This window comes from Anastrepha obliqua, chromosome 2 (genome assembly GCF_027943255.1).
Source record: "Anastrepha obliqua isolate idAnaObli1 chromosome 2, idAnaObli1_1.0, whole genome shotgun sequence".
In the NCBI taxonomy this organism is placed as follows: Eukaryota; Metazoa; Arthropoda; class Insecta; order Diptera; family Tephritidae; genus Anastrepha; species Anastrepha obliqua.
In genome coordinates, this window is record NC_072893.1 from 103,163,368 (window position 1) to 103,182,939 (window position 19,572).

The 19,572-nt window shown below is 36.7% G+C and overlaps 1 protein-coding gene across 1 annotated transcript in view; it reads right to left on the reverse strand.

Annotated features, from left to right (window-relative positions):
- The window catches only part of LOC129239179 (protein sprint), a 201,899-nt gene that overhangs the window by 86,633 nt on the left and 95,694 nt on the right, over window positions 1-19,572 (reverse strand). Inside the window, exon 3 of the mRNA XM_054874515.1 lies at window positions 18,400-18,603. Coding sequence (XP_054730490.1) covers window positions 18,400-18,603 — 204 coding nt within the window. The remainder of the gene's footprint in view (window positions 1-18,399; window positions 18,604-19,572) is intronic.

Below are 19,572 nucleotides of genomic sequence, written 5' to 3' on the forward strand. Positions count from 1 at the left end.
AGTTAACAAAGCGATTTGGCGTTGAAAACTTCAAGGCAAGCACAGGGTGGCTCGATAAATGGAAGCACAGGTGCTAAGTATAGTATGAGGTGTAACTGATGAATTATTTATTTAAAGTGGATACTTCGGTTTATTTTAGGAATTGCGTGAGCCATAAAAAGGTGAACGTAATGACGTTCAGTAGATTCAGTAGATTCGAATTCGAATGGAATAGAAAGTGATGACGAGAGTTCACTGTATGCAACTATTTACCAGCCTTTCAATGACGATATCAGAGATAGCTTCAGAGCTTTGAATTCATATTTGCAAACGAATGAAACTACCAGTGATGATCACTATAAGGCTTTAAAAAGTTAAAATCTCTTTTTACTGAAAGTTCCAAAAAAAGTATGTTTTCAGTCACCAATTTCTGATTATTTTATAGTAATTCATTGTAGAAAAGAAGCTTCACTTGGTGTGTCCAACTGGAGCGGGTTAGCACCAGAAGGAAACGACTGGCGCGCTTTGTTAAACTCGGTCAAAATCGCGTAAGGTGTGATCGCGCCAATTAAGAAGAAGAAGAAAAAGAAGAAGAAGAGGAAGAAGAAGAATTCATTGTAACTCAAACATACATATTTAAGATGTATCTGACATGATTGTAGTTCCTTGAAAAAAAAGAATATTCTTTAACTCGAAATCTTCATTTTACCTGGTTATAGAAGTTTGACTGTATAAGTATTTTGATTTTTGTAAATTTTTAAACTTTTTTCATATTTTTTATATTTACGTGCCAAGGCACATTAAAATAATTACTGTCAGTAGAGCTGTTTATTTAATTTTTTTTTTCATTTATTCGGTTGCTAATATGCCAAATTTTGTTCAAATTACCTCGAATAGTCAAACTTAGTTTATAGATTTTAACATTCTAGGGAGCGAAAGCAAAAACAAAATACATTGTTTTTTTTGTTTTTGCTCTACTGCTTTACATGCTCAATGTGAGGCGATTTACTGTAACAACAAAGACGGGGATTTGGTGACTGACATCCAGAGCTTACTTAAATTATGGGGCGAACACTTCTCAAACCTGCTTAATAGTGACAACAGCGCAAGATCCCTATATCGATCCGATACCAGTCAGGACGAGGTGAGAAGATCGATAACTCGGCTAAAGAACAACAATGCCTTCTTTCAGTGCTGAGACGTTCACTAAGATACGAGTGGCTGACAAATGTCACATCTATATCTTAATCAGAGTAGAAATAGAACCTAGAAAGTTTGATTTTCAAAGCAGGAAGGTTGCTCGTAGGCAACAACTTTAACGTTCTCTTCATTGATAAAAGTGACTGAGGTTCCAACATTTAACGACCATTCAAGCAGTGACATTGGAACATGATTTGGTGGGTTCAGCTCTAATTGAGACAAGCTTGTGGACTGCCAGATAAATGGTAGGGCATGGCAAATATTTTGCGAATGGCTCGAAGTTGTACGGAAGAATTGGTGGTGGAGTATTCTGCGAGGAGCTACCCATCAAGCCCAAATTTAGGCTTCCGGACCACTGTAGTGCCTTCCTAGCGGAAATAGCTACAATTAAGGAAGCAGTGGATTGGATGCTTGCATTTGCAATTACTGTAAAGGATGAAAATATCTACTCCGACAGCCAAGCTGCAATTAGGGCCTTGGGCTCGTTGTTTGTGCGTTCGAAATTAGTCGTGGAATGTCTGACTTTTCTCTCTATTGCATCGGAATACTTTGATATTAGGCTCATTTGTGTTCCCGGTCACAGCGGCATAGAGAACAGTTGCCGATGATCTGGCTAGACAGGGGACCCTGGAGAACGTTTCATCGCAAAACGAGAGTATTGGGGTTTTTTTGAGGTCTGTGGTCTTTTACTGGAAAGATGGGCCTCGCGTCTACTCCACGACTGCTGGGCCAGTGCGTAAATGTGCTCGAGGGAAGTTCTAAGGCTAACAAAGCCGTTCGAGAGTTGTGGCCCATTTGGTCCATTAGTATCCATGTGATGAGGCCTTGGAATACTTCAAGTCCTTTCTGCAGAAGCTGTCTGGAGGACGAGGTGGAATCATTTCAGCACCTTCTTCTCAGCTGCTTTGTTCTCGTCGGTTAAAAGTTTAGACATGGGATCTCACCTTTTCGCTACACATATCACACATCTGATGAAATCCATCAGTAGCTTGAAGCGGTTAATACAAACGTAAATCGCCATTGTTCGCCGTGATCCTCTAATCCAGTCCACTTCTTCCTTTTCTTCCACCTGTCTGGTTCCTGCCCTTCTCCTAAAGCATTCTTCTATCTCCGCATAAGCCTCACCTTATAATTCAACTGATAAATATAGGATGGACCAAAGTGCCCACGCGCTGTGTAATAAGATAGATCTCTCATCCGTTCGCGGAAAGAAGGACTAAGTCGCTAATCTTCCTTGACCATTCCTCCACTCGTGCTTTAATGGGTACCATCACTGAGCATTGCTTGTTTTGGGACTCCCGGTAAGCGATTGGGCTTCACCACAAATGACTTTTCTCACACAATAATAATTTTTTATTTTTTTTTTTTATAGATTACACAAAAATTTTAATCTCTTCTCATTATTTTTTAATAATTCACTAATTTATATTAGAGAGGGGGTGAGAAAGCAGATAAAAAAGAACAGCGGCTGGTTTCAAGTTGTTTGCAGGTGCTTGACATCTCCTACTTGCATATGGCATTTTTCATACTTTCTATGACGTACAAAAATAAAAAAGAAAACAACTTTACTTAAATATATTTTACATCGTCCAAAGCAAACAGAAAACATAGAAGAGATTTTTAAAAATTACTTTTCACTATTAAGCGCCCGCAAAATAGTTTTTATTGCCTACTGTTGGGCGCTTAGACACTGTTTGTAACTAAAATTTAATAAAAATCCATTTTATCTCCCGCGAAATTGATTTTTCACTATGCGCCGGTCGCACCAATCACTCAGGTGTATGCAACATACAATGTTAATGACCACAGCACTAGGCATTAGCGCTTGCCGTGATTGATAAGGCGGTGATGGCGGCGCCGATGTTTCAAGCGCCAGCTGCTACTAATTACGACACTCTGCGACGCAGCGACTAGCTTGCGAAATCTCAGCGTGACCAGTGAAGTGCGGCGCCACTCAAACGAAAAAAAAACGGGTGCGCGCTTGTATGACTCACACCAATAAATAAAGTTTTGTGGCCTCTTAATATCTCGCTGTGCTTTACATGTTTTTTTTTTTGCACAAACGTTTTTCCAATATTGCTATCTTTTTTTGTGCGCTGCACAATAAGGCACTGCATTTAGTAGCAGAAAAAGTTGCAAGAAAAAAAATAATTTTTGTTTTTTTGACTTTGTTTGTTAAGCGCTCATGCTGGCTTGTACTTACACAAACACGGCCATATAAGCAGGTATGTGTGTATGAGTTTGTATTTGTATTTGTGTATTGTTTTTTTGCGTGCTACTCCAACACACATGCGGCCCATTATGATTGATGGCGTTTGATAGCCGTTGGCAGGCTTGCTGGATGGCTGGCTGATTGCCTGGTTGGCAGACGAGTTGAGCGCATCCCTACGAACAAAAGTAATGCGGTTGTTGTTGCTGGTGTGTGTTGGAGTTTGTTGTGCTGTTGCCATGACCACCAGTGCTGTAACAGCAATTACCGCAACCAATACCAATACCGATAGAGTGCGGCGGGAACGTCCAGCCATTAGCAATCCATGGCAAACAAATCCAAGCCTATGGACAATGATGATGATGATGCCACACCTCACACCAAGCAATAAGTGTGCAAAGCATCCAACGCCCAACGTGCGGGTGGAGGGAATTAATTGCGCGTATGCGCGCGGAGGTTTTGCATATTGCATGCGAGCGTTTTTGTGTGGAATGGTGAACGGCTGCTGGCAATGATCTATCGTTTGCACAATGCAGGCTTTGGCGGGGATGGCAGCACGGCACACAGTGTTTAAATGTGCGGATGTGTGGGTTGGGCATGAGTTTGTTGACTGTTTGTTGGCGCTGCAGACACACGCCACATGCTGCAACTTAACAATTATGCTAGAGCAAGCAGCAGCAACAACAGACCGTACAACAGCCATCAACAATCAATGATTGATTTTTAATTATCAAATACTTTATCGTTTAAATGAAATGTTTTGATTCTCTGTGTGTACCCACTCCACTGCCTACCCTCACACTACGAGATCTAACTTTATACCACTTCAGTTCACTTGAAACGCCAATGGAGGGTAGAAACTTTCATTAAGAGGGCGATTAGTTAATAAATACTTGCCCGTATGCGAGAGCAGGGCTTGAATCAATAACTTTTCTTTTCTTTTACTTTCGTGTTCGTGTTTTTTTTTTGTGTTTTGCTTTTGTAGTTAAATAGCAATAAAAGTTGTGCACTTCAACCGCCAACCAGTGCGCATTTAATTTCCTATTTTTTCTATGGCTTTGGCGTTCCTTGCTAATGAAAATCAGCAAACGAGCTCGCATTGCAGAGAAAACTGCCCCATCACACACCACCCCCTTCATTTGTTTTGTAGCAAAGTAATCAAGTAGAAAAAATCATTGTTTGCGCTTTTAATTCCTCATACCAAAAACTGAGTTTGTAGCTTTTGCAACTCTGTTTCTTCTTTTATGTCTATTTTACGGCTAAACAGTCACAATCGTTTGTGCGTCTGGTCTGCCTAATGAGGGACGACATGCGCACACTAACAGTCATCTCACTACACATACACACATTTTTCGCTAGTTACATTATGCCTGCATATTTTTTTCCACCTTACTTTGGGGCTCATTTTTTACGTAGTAATGCAGCTCTCGAACATACGCAATGGACAAAAGGCGAAAGCAATGGCAAATGGCTGCATAATTAGACATAGCAAATATGTTGGAGCGGGTTTACTGTTACGGTTGTAATTGAAATTCAAGTTGTAATGGCACTGGCAGAATGCCCACAAGAATATGCAAGGGATTTTACAGATTTCATATTCTCTGATTTTTTACGAGCCAATTGTTGACAGAAGTAAAAATAGTTAGGGGTATTATAAGAAAAGAAACAAATATATGAATATGTGTTTCAAATAGTCTCGTAAAGTTATATAACATAAAGAAAAGTATTACAAAATCACCACATCTGCGTACACCTCTTTAAGTTTTTTCGATAAATAGCTTCTAAAATTCTACCTGCGCCAGAAATGTTTGCATTACTCAGGACATGAATGCAGTTGAGTAAACAAAAATCAGCTGTGAAATAATAAGGTCTTGAACACCTAGCACTCAGAACACAGCTTTGATTTCTTTTCTTATCCAAGCCAATAACAAACTTTAGTATAACAAAAAACATGTTTTGGTTGATTTTTGATAATTAGCAGCAGAGAAAGTTGCTAAGATGACAACCCTACTCAGTAGACTGATGGCAAACATAGGGGGTCCCACCCAAAGGAAACAGGAAATAATGATGGCTACCACCCTCTCCGTTCTCTTATACGGAGCTGAAGTGTGGGCAAAAGCCCTGAAGGAAAATCACCGGTGTAAGCTCTTAGCATCGTTACAACGAACGGCAGCCTTGAGAGTACTTTCTGCCTACCGCATAGTATCAGAACCAGCTGTTCAAATAATAAGCGGTTCAATACCGATAGATTTACTAGCTTTTGAAAGGAAAAAGTTATGGGCATTAAAGAAAGAGAGAATGGAAGAAAGAGTTAGCAGACCTGTAGCGCGCGAAGACAATGGCAATACCGCTGGATCAACGAAATATGCGACAGATGGACGGCTAGACTCATAAAAGACGTCGCCACAAGGAACAGCCGGAACTTCGGTGAAGTGATTTTTTATACAATCCAAATGCGAACATCTCACACGCCTATACGGTGACGCAGCCGAGGATGACGCTGAACACACCTTTTTCCAATCCATGCGTTGGGAATAAGAATGTCGAACGCTGGAGAATGGGTCACATAATCACTGAAAACGTAAGTAGCGAAGAAACATATGCGATCATCAGTGGTTTCGCGGAAAGAATTATCCACATAAAAAAGCGGGACCTGGACGCAGGCACATAGGCATAGACCTTTGTTATGAGAAAGATGAAACGCAACTCTGAAGTAATGCGAAAGCAGTTCCAGGGTGGGCGACGGTTCCAAACGAGAGATAGGTGTTTATTACCCGGACATACCATTGCTGCGTCGACAGCTTTGATGATGCATTAGGCATTTTAAACTCCCTCATGCGCAAAAAAAAAAATAATAATTATAATCTGTAGATTCCATTTGTCAGACACTATGTCAGATGCTATACCCAGCCAATTAGTATTTTTATTATAAAAAAAAGGATTGGATTATTAATTGTACAATACTTCTCATGTAGCTACCTGCGACCTAAAGATTATATTGAAATTTTAATGCACAGTCGAGCTTAGTTAGTCCTAAAATGTACTAAAATGTATTTATTGCGCATCGTTTTTGAAGGAATATATCATATTATGTACGTATGCATTTTTCTTAATCTTACACGAAAGATGTTTACTTAACAAGAAATTATGTTTTATTTTCATCGAAAATTTTTTTTCAACTAGTGTCATTTATCCTTAAAAGTAAAAACAAAAACCTAAATGCTAAAAAATATTAAAAATAATCGCAGATATTTGACTTTTTAAAACTTCACACTAAAATTTGCAGCAAACAATAAATCTAAAAAATTTTAAATGTTTTTAAAACTTGCTTATTACACTGAAGGCGCATCCATTAAAGGTGGTGGTACTAGACCAACAACACTGCTCTGTACGTTTGATTGCCAAAGCAAAGCATTGAGAAACTAGAAAACAAATAATCATTTCGCCTTGGTTCATTCTGCGCTGAAGGCCACATGGACACGGTGAAAGAAAAAAGAGGTTGTCTGTAAAGTCGTATTACTGACGATAGTTTAACGTGACAACGTCATAAGAAAATATTGATGGAATGGTTGCATTTTTCAAAAGAAAATTTTAATTTCATTTGTTTGATAGATATTTTGTATGGATATAGAGGAGGAGGTAAATGGAATTGCAATGGAATAGGTCAAGTTACATTTACACAAACGTGAAAAATGACGAAACATTTATCAAATTCATGAAAGATATCTTCAATTTCGATTGTGCATCAGTCAACAACACTAAGAGGCACCATCATCGATTTGCCTTTTTCAAGACACTTTACACTCGAAACACTCCCTTTCATTTCCTACTTTTTCTATCATCGTCCTATTCTCAACAGAGAAATGGTTCATTACCATGCACACAGGAAGAAGGCATATGCAAATACAAGTATGTGAATTTATTTACAAATGCGCATAAAAATAAAAATAAATAATTGGCGCGTACACTTCTGTTAGGTGTTTGGCCGAGCTCCTCCTCCTATTAGTGGTGTGCGTCTTGATGTTGTTCCACAAATGGAGGGACCTACAGTTTCAAGCCGACTCCGAACGGCAGATATTTTTATGAGGAACTTTTTCATGGCAGAAATACACTCGGAGGTTTGCCATTGCCTGCCGAGGGGCGACCGCTTTAGAAAAATGTTTTTATTCATTTTGCTTTCACCGAGATTCGAACCAACGACCTCTCTGTGAATTCCGAATGGTAATCACGCACCAACCCATTCGGCTACGGCAGCCGCATATACATACATATATATGCTCACTCAAGTAGGACAGAGGCAGATGTCGAACGTTGCCGAACGCGGGGGCCGATTGTGCTCTTTGTCGTTCGTTCCGCGCTCTCGCTTGCAGTTCAAGCACATTAGCTTACATTTGCTTGCGTACGGAATAGATTCGTATATTTGATATGATATGTCCATATGATTTGTATGCATCTTTACATATGTATACATAGATTTGTTCTTTTTGAAAATTGCGCGAAATTGTATATGTATATGCATGTTTATATACAAATATTAGTATACAACATATCTTATAAGGTATATGGTAAATATTACAATACCATACATTTTTTCCTTCATATGTAATAAAAAAATTAATAATAATAACATTAAAACAACAGGTATTATTAACAAACTTGGTTTTATTTTAAATTCTTCAAGTAAATCAAATAAATAGTAATCAATAAGAAGGCATATGCAAATACAAATACGTGAATTTATATATGTACATATGCGCATATACATACATATATACGCTCACTTAAGTAGGAGAGAGCAAGATGTCGAACGTTGCCGTTCGTTTGCTTTGTTCGTTCCGCGCTTTCGCTTGCAGTTCATTCAAGGTAACGGCAATGAGCAAGGTAACAACACATTTTTTTGTGCGTGCAGCCGGCTAAATCGAATTATAAGACGTTATCACGTCAAAAAGAACTCAGCTGATTTACCAACACCACCTTTAATAGATTCGCCTTGATTCCACTCAAGATTACAAATAAACTGTTGAGTCTCAAATGGCGTAAAAGTAAACGGCGAATTCCGTGAGCCTAGTTGCACAGCATTGTTCGTGAAAGTCCAACACCGTTTTCTCTCTTCATCCTCCATTCTCGTACAAAGCAGTCGAACATTGGCGATCGCAAGAATGTAAATATTTTAGCTTATATCTATGTATATATATAAATGTGAAAATCTGTCCCTATATTCGCTTAAAACTCGAGAACGGCTGAACGGATTTATCTTATCTTGGTCTTGAATTATTCGTGGAGGTCTAGGGAAGGTTTAAAAGGTGAGAAAAATTCGAATAATTGCCGGGAAAATGGTCAAAACGTGGACCCGGGTAACCTTTGGTTGTGTATGTACAATATGGGTATCAAATGAAAGCTGTTGATAAGTGCTTTGATACGGGGTAATTTTCATACCTATTGATGACTAGGGTCTCGAAATATATGCCAAAACGTGGACCCGCCGTGTCTTTAAACCGAATTAAACCGAACTTACACACATTGTTAAGTAGGTATTGAAGATGGTTTCCGTATAGTTTGAATACCTATTGGTAGATAGGGTCTCGAGATATAGGTCAAAACGTGGACCCGGGTAACCTGGGGATGTGTATGTACAATATGGGTATCAAATGGAAGCTGTTGGTGAATGCTTTAGTTCAGAGTATTTCCATCCGCTCCGTGACTAGGGTCTCGAGATAGAGACCAAAACGTGGACCCTAGAATATGTTTGTACAATATGGATATCAAATGAAAGCTGTGGTTAAGTGCTTTAATACGGGTTAATTTTCATACCTATTGATGACTAGGGTCTCGAAATATATGCCAAAACGTGGACCCGCCGTGTCTTTAAACCGAATTAAACCGAACTTACACACATTGTTAAGTAGGTATTGAAGATGGTTTCCGTATAGTTTGAATACCTATTGGTAGATAGGGTCTCGAGATATAGGTCAAAACGTGGACCCGGGTAACCTTCGGACGTGCATGTACAATATGGGTAGCAAATGGAAGTTGTTGATGATTTCTATAGTATAGAGTATTTTTAATACCGTTCCGTGACTAGGGTCTCGGGATATAGGCCAAAAGGTGGACCCGGGTAACCCTAGGATATGTTTGTACAATATGGATATCAAATGGAAGCTGTTGGTGAATGCTTTAGTACAGAGTATTTTTCATGTCGCTCCGTGACTGGGGTCTCGAGATATAGCTCAAAACGTGGACCCGGGTAACCTTTGGTTGTGTATGTACAATATGGGTATCAAATGAAAGCTGTTGATAAGTACTTTAATACGGGGTCATTTTCATACCTATTGATCACTAAGGTCTCGAAATATATGCCAAAACGTGGACCCGCCGTGTCTTTGCACCGAATTAAATCAAACTTACACACATTGTTAAATAAGTATTGAAAATGGGTTTCGTAAAGTTTGGTTGTAATTCGGAACACCGGCAACGCGTACAGCGTTCTTTGAACCAGCCATAATGTCGTTTACTTTTTTAACGCTTGGGGCGGAACTGAACTGTCAAATTGACAGTGTGAGTTACAATGTGTCAATATTTCTTTTTGATTTGGACGCCATAAGGAGAAGACGTAAGTGCAAAGCGTAAACATTTTTTGTGAATTTTTTTGGAGTGGATTTTGGAACAGTGAGTAATTTCTTACGAAATTTGAGAGTTTAATGTGAAATCCGAATGTTCAAATGAAATTATGTTTTGTGGATTTATTTTTTCGGTTCATTTGCGATAAGCTACGATACACCATGAGTGAAAAAAAGGTAAAAAAAAAGAAAAAACAAAAGAAATTGTTAAAGGATGCAAGAGAAGAGCACGAATAAAGCGTAACTTTGATGAAAAAATCAATAGTCTTATCATGCAAATTGTCACCAATTTTCAGAAGCAAAGAGATGATTTAAGAAAATCACAACAAAATAAAATAATCCTGACCATGTGGACTTGGGCTTTTTAACACATATGCATCGAAAATATAATCCACAAAATTGAAAAAAAACATGTTTTAAAATCTCAGAATACCATAATTACAATCATGTTTATTACAGTACAAATGCCAAGACAATCACGTAATCATATTGGTCGTTCGACAAATAATAATAGGCGCATGAGAAATGCCCGGAATAACGCGACATCAGAAGAACGTCAAGAACAAAATGAAGTAGTCAAACGATTGATGAATAATGCTATCCAAGCAACTATTTTAATTGGCAAATTCAAGAATGAAGACGTTCTAATACCCAGAATTCCTATGATTCCACCTGAATTGCCATTTGAATTCAAGCGTTTGCAACTGCCCATTCGTTTAGCATTTGCAATAACTATCAATAAATCACAAGGGTGAACTTTAGAAATATGCGGGATGAATTTACAAGAACCAGTATTCACTCATGGTCAACTATACGTTGGCTGTTCACGTGTTGGGAAGCCAACAACATTATATATTTACTCAAAAGCAAATAGAAAAACAAAAAATATTGTTTATGCCAAAGCGCTTGAATAAAGAATAAAGAAATAAATAATATGAAAACCATATCTATTCTATTTTAGTGTGCCCAGCGAAGCGGGCCGGGTTTGCTAGTATTCAAATAAAAATAATGAAACTGAATTCTATTTATTGTTTTGAATTGAAATAAATCGTAGACTTAAGTGAACCAACAAAAAGGAATAGCTGAAAACATTGTTTCACTGGCCGCCGTCACAAAACCTATTTTCGAAAAATTTAAAAATCTAAGACCATGACCAAAATACTTGGATTACTTGACATGAAATCGCTCATATGCACTTTGAAATATATTTAAAATATTCAACAATATAATACAAAATTCTAAGTTCAGAGAATTTTTGCAAACACCATTTAATTTTTCTGCACTCAGAAATAAGAAAGGATTGTGTTTCCAAAAATATCTATACCCAACTACAAATTTTGCTCTGGAGCGTCATAAAAGTTAGACTCGCATTTTTAAAGTCCGCCAAATCAACGGATATTTAAATAATACGCACATCAGCACTTTATACCCTCACTCGCCCGCCCATCAATGCCACGCAAATCGAGTCGAATCAACTGCATGCCAAACGACATGTGTTTAATGAAATATCCTGTCTATTGGCACGACAATTAAATCTCTGTCCACAATAGCAATGGGCATGTCAAGCCAGTTCTATGCAAAAACTTATATGCGCACACACAGGCATACACACATATGTATGTAATATTTCTTTCGCACACAATTCGTCTGCTTCAATGAGCCATTGGGCAACAAAACAATACAAAAGGCGCAATCAGTGTTGCCACAGTGATAATTACAGTTGCTGGTGAGGAATTTCATGTTGTTATTGCTTTTGTTTGATTGCGCTGCGGTTTGCTGTTGTTGTCAACACTGTTAATGCAGCAGCAGGGAAATTTTGCAAACAATGAGAAAGCGCTCTTTTGTTTCGGTTTTTGCTGATGTGGACAGGAATTTGTGCTCACTTACGTATGAATGTATACGCTCTTGGTGGGTATGTTTGTGTGTGTGTGTGTGCTTGAAACTTTGTGAATTCTTCAACAGCATAGCAGGTATAGACTTTCAATTAAATACCTGGACGAATACCACATCAAAATAATGACATTTCAGGAAAGGCGGTGAGGATTCAGTCATTCAGCGAGCATTTCAATTATTTGCGCTGGCTGCTTGAACACAAAGCATACCCTTGAATTTTACTACCAGAAAAGTCTTATCTATTCATTATGTGTGTATGTATGTGTAAGTGTATGTATCATCATTTTATTCAAGTTTTTGGAGTAGAAAATTCTAATTGGGGGTGAAGTCAAAACCAAACCGAAATTCGCAGAGTAAAGCAGATTTGTATTGCTTGTTGAAGGAGGAAAGTAGCAAAAAGTGATTGGTGATTTTATTTATTATTATATGAATAGCAGGTAGAAGGATAATGAGAAATAAAAACAATTTTTGCTTACTTTAATGAAAATAATAAAGGTTAGGTTAGGTTTGGCAGGCGCATCGCACATAGAGACAGCGATGCTACTTAGCCCACGAAATGGGTCCGTTGTGAGCCGCAGGGGCTACATTTACTTCATAGTTACGTCATAGAGGTGATTAGCGGCCAGGATGGGCTCCTCCGCGATAATACCGAAAAAAAGCATACGCATAAGATCCGATTTTATGACATTCAACAAAAAAAAAATCTTTTTAAATGCGTTATTTCTCATGTTTTTTGCACCCTAGCTGCCGTTTTTAGTAAAAATAACATATAAATTCGGATGCCTTGCACCTAAAAACTCCCAGAAAGACCTTTCAATTGTAAAAATATTTGCATTTAAATTCGTTTTGGTTGTTTTTAAGTACTTTTCAGCGATCAGCAACTGCATATTGTAAAAAAAAAATGCCATTACTGAATGCAAGGTGGCGCAAAATTAATCATCCTATCGGAAAATTTATAAATTTTGCTAATGGCGTCGTACGTAAATCATATTTGACACTTGTAAAGAAGACTCCTGCAGTATGCAAACAGCCAAATATTGGAGCGCGTAAAGGTCGAAATAAAGATTTTCATTTGTTAATTAGTAAAAAAGTTATGATGTACTTTCAGAATTATTTATATGGTTGCTATTCCCATTGAAAAATCCAGATACTTCCTTATTGAATATCTTAGAATTAACTTAATCCAAAAATCCCACCCATGACGGAAAAACCAATGATGCCAGAAATTTTTGATTCACATTTATTCTCTAATTTGTATATTTATTTGCTTGTGCTAATTACAACTCCTGATATATTTATATTCTGAATATGTATATGTACGCACTTGTCTACATAAATAAATGCATATGTAGCTTAACCGACCATTAGTGCTTTTGCCATTTTTTTTATAGCGCTTCATAGCAACCCTGCAGGCAAATCCACTGGTTCATTACTACATCTTTCACCAATAGAACTTCAGAAATCATTAAATGTACTTCAGAAAGTCCCTTGAAATTATTAAATTCTATTTTAGAAAACAGTAAATATATTTTAGAACAAGCAATTGCATTTTAGAAGTTCCTTAGAAACGTTAGTTGAATTTACCAAAGAGTGAAATTTACTTCAGAGAGTAAAAAATCCCATGAATCGAATACTCAACTATGCTGAATCGCATTAAAATATACCAATTTCTAATGCGGATAATGACTGGTGATGAAATGTCGATCTTTACGATCGTAGACCAGCCGAAAATGTTCGTGTCAAATTGCACTGAACTGGCATAATGATGGCTAAGCCAGGATGAATGATCAGTAAGGAGTTATGCTGTGTGTGATAGGATTTGCAGGGAATCATCTACTAAGAGTTGCTCCCTTAAGGTAAAATTGTTATTCGGAACTGTGTTGTCAACAATTGGACCATCTGATGCACGCAATTTTCCGGATTTGGTCAATAAGAAAGGAATTGTGTTATCTCAGAACAACGCCGTGCCATATACACAACCCGATAGTGGCTTGTCTAAAAGCTTTGGAAGTTTAGTTGGGAGGTTGGGGATGCATATTCATCTTATACATAGTTCGGACCTAGCACTCTGTAACTTGGAAACTTGTAAAAATCTACTGTCCCAGTTTTCTGCTAAAAGGGACAAGGGTTTCAAGAGGGAGGCATAATGAAATTACCTTAAAAATAATAAGATATCAAAAAAATGGCGCACATTTGATCTAAATCGGATCATTTTGAAAATGCTCAAAAGTCTTCAATCTCATGCCAAAATAATTGTTTTCGGCTAGACAGGTAGGGTAATGAGCAAACTATTCATATTCGGAATCAAAGAGTATCTGCTATAGTCATTTGTCACTATAAAGGCGTGACTAGATTGAGATATATATATATATTTTTAAATCGAAAATGTCAGAAACATCATCAAAGGTGCCGTTAGATACTGCGACTTTCAATCATCATAGTTATAGGTGCTTGACTTAAACGATATCTCATAAGGAAAGAAAATATTTCTTCTTCCTTATAGGGATTTATAAGGGGACTTCGAAATGAGACCTGAAAGATCTATTGTGCCCTCTTAATGCATTCAGAGTATTTCTCTGAGCCCAGCTTTTTTAAATAAAATTTAGTAATCCTCCCATTTTAGGCCCTCGCTGCAATGGGACAGCGCTCAGGTTCGATGACAGTAAATGTCTGGCGGTTCCATCTTCTTCCCTCCAGAACTCCAGTTCTGCATTCCCGGTGTAATCTTCTTTGTCTTGCCTCTAGTTCCTGAATGAGTGGGGAAAATTACCTAGGCCACAAAATGGAGCTGGAAAGTAAATGGGCAGCCTCTTTTCTGGCTAATCCCTGCAGGGGTTGTTGAGCAAAAATTTGTAACTTTATAGGTTTATCTCTACACTCTGCTATGACTAATTATTTGCATATTTGTATGTATGTATGTATAATCCAGAATATGCAACCATTCATACATGAGTTCCTACATCCTGTGAACCACTCCCCTCTTTGTCATTGTGGCATTCAGCATTGTTTGTTTCGTTAATTGATTGTAATTTGTGCAAATATTTCAGCAAATTGCGTGCAAATTTCAGCCACAACCAACACACGCACACAAGAACACTTGTATGCTTTTGATTTATTTTACTAGCAGAGCGCATTTAATACATTTTTTCTAGATGCCTTATTTCATAGGCAACAAAAAAAAAGAAAAACGTAATAAATAAAAACGAAATAAATTTTTTCATTTAAGTATCCAATTCATTCATTTAATCCAATACAACTCAGACATAAAAATACATACATATATACATACGTATATTTATACAGGTTTGCATTTTTCAATTGAACCATTTTTATAATTGAAAGAAAAGGCTGAGGTTACTTATAGTCCTAAGTTGGGTGAGAGAAATAGCATTTGCTCCAACAGTAGACGAACTCCGACTACAACAGACCACTTTCTGTTCTTAAATTGGCTCGGAGAGCGAACAATTCGATTCCTACACGTGCTACTCATTCCTCATGGAGCGTCCATATTTATCTACATTATAAAAAGCTTCTATGCACGCCTGCTCTGTTTAAGTTGGCTTTTCCCTCTCTTTAGATCAAAGTTGATCTAACGTGAAAAAAGAGGTTTAGAAAACTCATAACCCTCCCCAAGGAATTGAGAACGCTCACGGGCATTTTCAAAGGACATTGCATACTGAGCAGCCATCTGCAGAGTATTGGGATATGTCCCACTGACTCGTCGTATTTCTGCAACCGATCTCCGGAGACTCCCGCACACCTTATCCTTGAGTGCAGGCTATAGCGCGGAGAAGGTTGAGACATCTCGGCCGATTGCAACCAGAAGAAAGGTACATACGCTCAGTCTAACCCAGCTCCATCTTAAATTTAATAAGGGAACTGGGTTTGTAGGAGGTACTGTGATGAGTAGAGGGACAGAGGTCCATGAAGTCGAGGTGCCAACCTCAAACAGAATCTAATCTAATCCGCGTATGTTACTTCTTTTTTTAAAGGACAGCATTTGGAGTGCCATTATGGGACAGAGTAAGTTATCAAGGTGACCACCGTTTGTGCGTGGGTACCATTCGATACGGTCATGTTTCAAAACCTATCAAAAACAAAAAAAAAAATCTGTATATTCATCATTTTGTAATTAATAGGACACTAAAATAAATTTTTGATTGCTTTATTAGTAGAGCGAAAAGCAAAAATCACAAAGAAAGCCTTGATTTTTCGCACTTCAGAAATGTTTCACACCGTCTTGGCCCTGAATTTATAAAAAAATAATAATAAAAATATTATATCTAAGTAATTAAAGAACTTATGGCTATTTGAAGGCAGTGCGGCAGAAGAGCGTAGAGGTAACTTTTAAATCTTTTTTTATGTCTTTCGAAATACTAGATTTCTTAAGAGGTGTTTTTGCAGACTATTTTCAACCGATTGGAAAATATATTCTTTCTAGAGAGCCGTAGGTTTCTTTCGATTGGTTAATTAAAAAACAAAAAAATTTTAATACTTCAAGGTGCTCGCATTTTTCTAAATTGCTTTTAACAACTACGTCACCTTATAGACAATTTTTCAACCTTTAATAAATTTTTTAACTAATATTTTTATTAATATATATTTTTTAAATATTTTTTAACTTCTATTTTCCAAAATTGTTTTTTGCGGCTGCGTCACCCTGTAGCTAATTTATCAACCTTTAATAAATTTTTTATCTAATATTTTTATAAAAAAATGTTTTTTTTCAGTCCTTCTATTTTCCAAATAATTTTTTTTAACAGCTGCGTCATCCTGTAGATTATTCATCAACTTCTAATACATTTTTTATAAATTTTTTTTTGCTAATACTTTTATCAGGAAAATTTTTTTGAAGAGTTCCTTTGTTCCTAAATCTTTCTTTTAACGACTGCGGCACCCTATAAATAAGTTATCAATCTTTAATAATTTTTTTAAATAGTATTTTTATCAAAAAAGAATTTTTTTAAGGCTCCTATTTTCGTCAATTTTTCTTTTAAGGACTTAGGCACCCTACCAACCTTTAATAAACATATTATTAATTTTTTAACTAACATTTTTATAAAAGTTTTTAAGTTCTATTTTCCTAATTTTTCCTTTTAACGACTGCGTTACCCTGTAGATAATTTTTCAACCTTTAATAACTGTTTTATAAATTTTTTCTAATTAATATTCGTATAAAAAATGTTTTTAAGTGCTCCTATTTTACAATTTTTATTGGTTTCGTTACCTTGTAGATAATTCATCCACCTTTAATAACTGTTTTATAAATATTTTAAGTGCTCCTATTCCCAATTTTTTGTTTAACGGCTGCGTCACACTGTAGATCATTTATCAACATTTCATATATTGTATTTTTTAAACTATACTTTTATTAAAAACAATTTTTTTAAGTACTCTTATTTTCCAAAACGTTTCTTTATCGGCTGTGTCACCCTGTAGATAATTTATCAACCTTTAGGAAATGATCTTTAAAGTTTTTTGACTCATATCTTTCAGCAAAATAAACATTTTTTAATGCTCTTATTTGCCTAAATTTTTTTTTAACAGCGGCGTCTCCCTGTCGGTCATTTGTTAAGCTTCATGTGAAAAAGTTCCATGTCTAATATTTTCGGATTAATTTATATGCCATCAGATGAGCCTTACTCCTTAACAAATCGCCTGGTCGCAGCTTAGCGTATGCCGGCAGTCACCTCAACCTATTGCCATCTAAGCTTTGGCTAACTATTTTTAGTTTTCGAAAGAAGGATCCCGTAAATAATAGTTGCATCACAAAATAAAAACCTTTTTTTGCCAACCTTTTGGTTAATAAATCCAAAAATTTGTAGACAAAGGCTTTGCGGCTTTTGCTGTCACTGACAGCTCATCATATTTTCTATTTTTTTTGCAATTATTGTTGTAGTTATTGATGCTACTACTGGTGGCTTTGTCATTATCAAAATTGCTCTGCAATAAGTTCATAAAATATTTTTGCACAACAAAGCCGCATAAACTAATTTGCCTTTGTGCTTTGAGGCGGCAATATTCGCCTTTCTCTGCCTGGCAGTTCGCTAATAAATTTTCAGCAAAATCCATCGCCATTCACTACAATAATTTGCGCAAATGCCATATTGAAGCCTTTGTGGGCTTAACTGCCGAGTGCAGTCACTGCAGTCGTTGGACTAGCTGCAGCAGCCACATAAAAGTGCTTTGACATTTTTTCAATACTTTTTAACGAAAATTTTACGTTCTTTATTTTTAAGTATTGTAATGTAAAGCACAGCATGCCAGCAGTTCGCTGTTTGAACTTATCAAGTCAGTCTCCATTTCCCTTCAAACATAAAAGTATTTGGCTAATTAAAAATTGTTTGTGTACATTGTTGTTGCAGTTGCCGTTTTTTCTCCCTTTTTGTTTTTAATTTTTTTATTTTTGATATTTTCGTATTAAAGCGTAGTCAACATACATATGTATTCGTATTGTTTTTTCTTTTGTTTCTTCTCATTTTGTAATGTGTGCGTACTTACCCCCTCCTCTTTGCCTTGTAGAAAATGCACTGCACCGGATCGCTGTATGCCGGGTAAAAACCATACAGGATGTGTCAGCAGCAGACGCTCCATCAGGCCCAAATCACAGGGCGGGCATTCGTCGGTGCCGCGTGATGTTTCGCTCGAGGTTTCGCCTTCGGCCAAAATGCCACCATCCGAACTGGAGACCAGAGATGTACGTGACTGGAAAGATGAAAAGCAAACCATATGTGTGTGAGTAAAGATTGTTGGCATGTTGAATTTAAGTGGGATTTTATGTAATTTTAATGGGATCAGAGTGTGTAAAGATACATAATAAAATGTGTTTTAAGAGCATTAAAATATGCTAAATCTATGTGAGTATGAAAATCGAAATTATTTTTTGTTAATATTTTATTAGAAATATGTGAATTTGGATAATATATAACTATATATATTTATAACTGGCGCGTACACCCTTTGTTTTGGGTGTTTGGCCGAGCTCCTCCTCCTATTTGTGGTGTGCGTCTTGATGTTGATGATGCATATACTACTCGTATAATAATAGTCAAGCAAGAATGATTCCTTCATATGAAGTATTACAGCCTGCGATTAAACGATTATATATCGTTTATATTATATTATATTATATTATATTATATTATATTATATTATATTATATTATATTATATTATATTATATTATATTATATTATATTATATTATATTATATTATATTATTTACCTATGTTATATTATATATTATAAACGATTTCACATCAACATTTCCAACAGTTTTGACTATTCTTCCTTTTTTGTTGAAATGCTCATAATTTATAAAAGTAGATCATTGCTTGGTGGAAAGCTCTAGAGAGAGACTACGACACCAAATTACTTGGCAGAATAGGCAGAAGATCAGCCTGTGCAATAACAGTCGGTGCAATCAGATCATGCCCTAGGGAGGCTCTTAATGCACTGACACACCTCACTCCGATAGATCTACATGTTAAATGAAGCGGTTCGCTGGAAGGAAAAACTCATAGCCATGCCAGTCTATTATTGCGGCAACTTCAGTTTACCTCCGAGAGGACTGATTATATCACCCCGACGGTAACATTCAACAGGAATTTCGCCACTTTCTTTCCATCTCAGAGGGTATGGAATAAGGGATTCTCACTAAACCACTTGGGCACTA